At 66.5% G+C, this 5,984-nt stretch overlaps 2 protein-coding genes across 2 annotated transcripts in view; both read left to right on the top strand.

The window, feature by feature from the left end:
- The first annotated feature begins 406 nt into the window (after window positions 1-406).
- MTMR11 (myotubularin related protein 11) lies at window positions 407-4,535 on the top strand. The gene is made up of 12 exons (XM_010565611.1): window positions 407-835; window positions 964-1,202; window positions 1,436-1,523; window positions 1,622-1,710; window positions 1,798-1,919; window positions 2,027-2,090; window positions 2,342-2,412; window positions 2,510-2,685; window positions 2,764-2,934; window positions 3,141-3,309; window positions 3,750-3,889; window positions 4,404-4,535. The coding sequence occupies exons 1-12, from the start codon at window positions 407-409 to the stop codon at window positions 4,533-4,535; spliced, it is 1,890 nt and encodes a 629-aa protein (XP_010563913.1).
- Window positions 4,536-5,448: 913 nt separating this feature from the next.
- The window catches only part of SF3B4 (splicing factor 3b, subunit 4, 49kDa), a 5,616-nt gene continuing 5,080 nt past the window's right edge, over window positions 5,449-5,984 (top strand). The window contains exons 1-2 of the mRNA XM_010565610.1: window positions 5,449-5,525; window positions 5,827-5,918. Coding sequence (XP_010563912.1) covers window positions 5,449-5,525; window positions 5,827-5,918 — 169 coding nt within the window. The remainder of the gene's footprint in view (window positions 5,526-5,826; window positions 5,919-5,984) is intronic.

The following is a 5,984-nucleotide window of genomic DNA, read 5'->3' as shown; positions in this document are numbered from 1 at the left end:
CCCGCTCCGGCCCCAGCCCCAGCCCGGCTGCATCCTAATCCCACTGCGGCTGCATCCCGGCCCCGGCCCAGCCCCATCCTGACCCCATCCTATCCTCATCCCGACTCCATCCCAGCCAAGCCCCATCCCGACCCCAGCCCATCCCAGCTCCATCCTGACCCCATCCCAGCTCCATCCCCATCCCAGCTGCATCCTAATCCCATCCCAGCTCCATCCCCATCCCAGCCCCATCCCGGCTGCAACCTAACCCCATTGCGGCTGCATCCTGGCGCTATCCTGACCCCATCCCAGACCCATCGCAGCTCCAGCCCCATCCCAGCCTCGCTCTTGCTCATCAGCTGCGGACTCCCTGCATTCACCCGGGGAACTCCTCACTGCAGGACGCGGTGGGGGACAAGGTGCAGCCATGGGGGCCCAGCGCCAGCCGGGCAAAGGCAGTGGGGTCCCAGATCCAGCCCCACTGCCTTTCCCAGGGCTGGGGGGGGACACACACGCTGGGGGCAGCTTCCAGCTCTCTGCCCATCTCCCACAGGCTCCCGGCTCCCGTGCCTTCCTCCACAGCGACTACGACGTGGCGCTGCCCTGCATCCGCAAGCTGGTGGCAGGTAAAAGTGACAACCCCGAGCCCCTGTGTGATGAGTTGGGCAGGTCTCAGCCAGTGCTGATGGCCACCCCCTCAACGCCTGCCACAGCCAGCAGCTTCACCAAACCCAAGGTGCTGACGGCCGCCTCCACCCTCAAGTTCATCCCTGAGGAGTTGGCTGTTTTCTGCCGGGATTTCCGCCTGCTCCGCTTCCACTTCCAGGAGAACGGGTTGGCTCTGCAGGCGTTTCGGGTGAGCTGGTGGGGCTGGCAGTTACGGGGGACACAGGGAGGCTTTGTACCCAGTTCTGAGGTGCTCCATGGCTTTGGGGGGGGGACTTGCAGGGGGGGCTCATGCCCGGTCCTGGCTCCTCTCTGCAGGTCGCCAATGCCATCGCCCAAGCGCGGGAGGCAGCCGCATGGCTGGGGGACACTGGCGAGGGACACGATGGCTGGTGCTGCCCAGCTGAAGCCCCTTTGGAGGATGAGGATGAGGAGGAAGGCTCGGCTGCCACGCTGCTCTTTGAGAGCCTGCGTGACTGGGAAAAGGAGCTGAAGCGCCTGGGTGCCGTGGGCTGGAGGGTGAGCGCCGTCAACGAGCGCTTCGACATGGCCCCCAGGTATGGCCCAGATGGACACTGGGGTCCATGGGCCCCCCAGCACCCCATACTGGGGGGGAGCACAGCATGAACCACCCCCACCCCGAGGGGACCAGGGAGGGTGGTGAAGGGATGGGGGAGAAAAGCCTCCCCTCCGTTTGGGAAAACATCCTGTGAGCCACTCAAAATGGCACCCTGGGATTTGGGGGGTACTGGGGAGGGGGCACCTGCCCCATGCCCCCCCCCCCCCCCAGCCCCCCCCGGACCCTGTGGGTGCCCAGCGGGCTCCTGGACCACGACCTCAAGCGGACCTTCGCCCACTTTGAGGAGCGCCGGGTGCCTGTGAGTGCCCTGGGAGGCTGCTGGGGTGCTGGGGGGTGGGGGGGAATAGGGGATGGGGGGGTGATGTGTGTGGGGGTGTCACCCTGTCTTGCCCGCAGCGCCTGTGCTGGCACCACCCAGGCGGCGGAGACCTGCTGAGAGCTGCCAGCTTCCACGCAGCCTCTGAGCCAGGCAGTGAGGATGTGAGGTGAGTCCTGCTGGGGCTCCTGGGGGGGGGGCTGGGGGGGTTTCCCCAACCCAGCCCCACCCGGGGGTCCCTCTGCCCCCCACCCAGGTGCCTGGAGGCTCTGCTGCTGGGGGGCCGTGGGCCTTGTGTGCTGGCCGACACTGCCGAGCTGCCCACCCTCGCCGACATCCAGGTCGCCCACCTCAAGCTGCGGGCGCTCTGCCTGCCCGGTGAGCAGGGACTGGGATGGGGGGGGGGGATCCGGGGGGGACCCCCCAGTCCCACCCCCGGGGTCCTTCTCCACTGACCGTCCCCATCCTTTGCCCATGTGAGCCAGGTGCGGCAGCGGAAGAGAAGTGGCTCTCAGCCTTGGAGGGGACACGCTGGCTGGACCATGTCCGGTGAGTGGGCGGTGCTGGGGGGGGGGCTTTTTTTGGGGTGCGGGGTGGTGGAGGAAAACCTCACCCTAAAACTACCTGTTATGGGGGGTGGGTCCCCACCATGGCCTGCCTTGGTGATGGGGGTGTTGCAGCAGGCATATGGTCATCCCCCCACCACCATCATGAGCATCCCAGGGTGGGCTGCAGACCCCCAGGCAGGTGACTGTGGCATTTTGGGGTGCCCTGACCCCGCTCCCACCTTTTGCCCCCAGCACCTGCTTGAGAAAAGCTGTTGAGGTGGCATCGCTGCTGGCGGGGAGACGCTGCTCCGTCCTCCTGCAAGGTAGCACCAGGAGGGGAGAAGCAGGGGGGTATGTTTTGGGGGGGTGGGGTGGTGACACACTGGGGACACCCCCTCAATGCCTCATTCCCCCTCCCAGAGCCATCAGACCGGGACCTAAACTGCCTGCTGGCCTCGCTGGTGCAGCTCCTAGGGGACCCCCATACCCGCACCCTGCCCGGCTTCCAGAGCCTGGTGCAGCGGGAATGGGTGGCAGCTGGACACCCCTTTCCCCACCGACTGGGGCTCCTCCGTCGCGACAGCCCCCGGGAGGAGGTGAGAACCCACCCCGTGCCGCCACTACCCTGTCCGCGTCCTCAGTGGGTGACAGGCACGCGTCTCCTCCCACCCCAGGCTCCCGTTTTCCTGCTGTTCCTGGACTGCACGTGGCAGCTAGTGCGGCAATTCCCAGCGGCTTTTGGCTTTACTGAGGCCTATCTCCTCGCCCTCCACGACAGCAGCTTCGCCCCTTACTTCAGCACCTTCCTCTTCAGCTGCCAGCGGCAGCAGGGACGAGGCAGCCCGGTGAGCTTGGAGGCGGGGGGCACACACTCCTGGGTCCCTTGCCAGCAAGCGGGGTTTAGGGACGGATTTGGGGACAGAGATGAATCCTCTCCCATCCCGCTTGGCTGCATCCACCTGCGCCATGCCTCAGTTTCCCCATCCATATCCCCAATTGGAGATTGACGCCCCCCCAAAAGCTCCTGTTTCATCCCTTCTCCTCCCGGCAGCACCGGCCTCGTAGCCAGACCTATACACCGGTGAACGGTTGGCGGGACCCCCAGCCAGGTGCGCCGCAGGTGGGCAGGACAGGCAGCCCTGCCTGCAGGCTGCCCACTGTCTGGGACTGGGGGCTGCGCTACAGCCGGCACCAGCGGGCCCGATTCAGGAACCCAGCGGGTGCTGCTGGCACTGTAGGACCTCCCAACGCTGCAGACCCCCAGACCCCAAGCAGGGTGAGTCGGGGCTTGGCTTTGGCAGGGGGGCTGCACTGCTGGGAAGGGAGCCAGGCGTCCAGGTTGTGCTGTATGAGACCCACCTGCCTGCTCACCTGTTCAATTTGGGGTGCTCTGCATGTTAAATCCCTTCCTGGTGCTGTGTGCCCCCCAAAAATCGTGCCCCATCCCTAACTGTGGGGTTTTCCCCTCCTGCTGGCTCTTCCCCCCCTTTTTCCCTAATTCCTATTTTTCCCCCCACCATTTCCCAGCCCACTGATGCCTGGCCAGGGCCAGGGGCCGGCAATGTCTTCGTGCTGACCAAGGGGATGTTGTCACCCCAACCCTTTCCCTGGAGGAGCGGCCGTCCCCCCCAACGCCTGTCCCGCTGGGCCCCCTCCCTAGAGAGCCTTGGCGAGTGGGGGGGCAGCCCGGGGGGTAACCGGCCCCCTGCCCCCCCCCCGGGGCTGCTGCTGCCCTGCGCTGCAGGACCTTCCGTCCGGCTCTGGCAGCGCTGCTACCTGCGGGGTCTGCCTGAGGCACAGGTAACGCCGGCACCGGGGCTTGGGGTCTCCCTGATGGGGTCTGTCCGGTGAAGTCAGGGGAAACTGAAGCACAGCGGGGCTGCACCATGGTGGGGGTCCCAGGTGGGCCCAGACCCGAAGGGTTCCCGGTTCGGAGGGGATTTCTTTTTCCCCGGCTGTGTCCTGCAGCTGGGGACGTGGGTTGAGGCTGGTGTGGGTGGTCTGTGCGTGGCTGTCCTGACCCCGTGTCTATCCATGCCCTCTTGTGTCCATCCATCCCGACCCGTGTCCATCCATCCTGACCCGTGTCCATCCATCCCGACCCCATATCCATCTGTCCATCCCGACCCCATGTCCGTGCATCCTGACCCCATGTCCATTCATCCTGACCTGTGTCCATCCATCCAACTCTGTATCCATCTATCCCACCCTGTGTCCATCCATTCTGACCCCGTGCCCGTCCATCCCACCCCTGACCATGTCCCCCCTGACCCTGTACACATCACCCCCGGCCGGACACCACCTCTCCCCGCAGCATGGGCGCTTCGCCCCATCTCCGGCCGGCCTGGCCGAGGAGCTGACGTTGCTGCAGGACCGGCTCAGCGCCTGGCAGCCAGCGGGATCCTGCACTGAGGCCGCTGGCAGCGCCCTCGCACCCTCCCAGTGAGGGTCCTGGGGATGGGATCCTCCCCCTCTGTGGGGACACACGGCTGCTGGGACAGCCCCGTCCCTCGGCAGGGCTCTGGGGTGTCCCACCCCCGGGGCTCCCTCCAGCCGCACAGATTTTGGGGACACCCACCCCCAAAAACTGCCCTGCGCCTTCTGCCATTGCCTTTGAGCGGTTCCCCGCTGCTGCGCTCCTGCTCCCCACCAGGGCGCAGGGCTTTTTGGGGCCAGATCCTGCGGTGCCACTCAGCTGCTGGTGCCTGGGCTGGAGGAGGCAGAGCAGGGGGGGTCCCAAAGGTGCCCCCGACTCTCGCCGTGCCTGGCAGTTTCTTGGTTTTTCATTAAATTCTTGCTACCTCCACAGAAGCTTTGAGGAGCTCAGGGCTGGGATGGTCCCATCCAGCCCAGGTGAGCAGGATCAGGCCCCACCGCTCGGCATTACTGGGGGGGTTTAATCCCACTGATGGTGTGGGAGCCCCCAGTGCTTTGCAGGGAGTCCGGCCCTCGGCTCTGGGGCTGTAACGCGGGTCCCCGAGGAGGATGGGGACAGCTGGATCCCGGCTCCTGCAGCGCCCTGGGCCCACCGCAGGGCTCGGCTGTGGCCGTGGTGAGGCCGACATCCGCACTCCCATCTCTGCCGCCGTGGGATGGCATGAGGGACCCGCTCCAGTGCCCTGAAATGCCTCGGGATGGAGGGGGGACGGGAATGGGGATGAGGTGGGAGATTGGGGAGCCACGGGCGGCCCCCCCAGTCCTCCTCCCGGGGGGCTGGCGGAGGCAGGTGGGATCCTCGCCCTGCTGGGGGCAGTTGGCCAGCTCCTTTTCCACGAGGTCTGTATTTTTAAGACAATTAAAGCGAAGTTTTGCAGGTGACGCCGCGTGGCCGCGAGGGGGGAACTGGGCAGGGGGCCGGGATGGGGGACGCCCGGCACGTGAGGCTGAAGTGGGGGTCTGCGGACATGGGGGTCCCCCCGGCACTGGCATTCCCCTGGTACTGGGATCTGCCAGCGCTGGGATCCTTACCTGGCACTGGGATTCCTCCACACTGGGATCTCCTGGCACCTGGACCTCCCAGCACTGGGATTCCCCCAGCACTGGGATTCCCCCAGCACTGGGATCCCTCAGCGCAGGGATCTCTCGGCACTGGGATTTCCCCGGCACCGGGATTTCCCCGGCATCGGGATCCCTCCACACCGGGATCAGACAGCACTCGGGTCCCCGGGCACTGAGGACCCCTACCGCTGGGGCAGTGCTCCCGGCCGTGAGGGTGATGTCGTCGCCTGTCACGGCAGGGGATATCGCGACAGAAGGGGGGTTGGGGCCGGCTCGGTCACCCCGCCCGCCCACACTCAAGATGGCCGCCGCGCCTTCCCGGCGCTCATCCGTGACGCTATTTCCGGTCCAGCCCCACCTCGTCGGCGCGAGGGGGTGGGACTGGTGCCTGCGGCTG

The sequence above is a fragment of the Haliaeetus leucocephalus genome, unplaced genomic scaffold (genome assembly GCF_000737465.1).
Source record: "Haliaeetus leucocephalus isolate CR32 unplaced genomic scaffold, Haliaeetus_leucocephalus-4.0 Scaffold193, whole genome shotgun sequence".
Taxonomy (NCBI): Eukaryota; Metazoa; Chordata; class Aves; order Accipitriformes; family Accipitridae; genus Haliaeetus; species Haliaeetus leucocephalus.
This window is presented reverse-complemented; position numbering and strand designations above follow the sequence as displayed.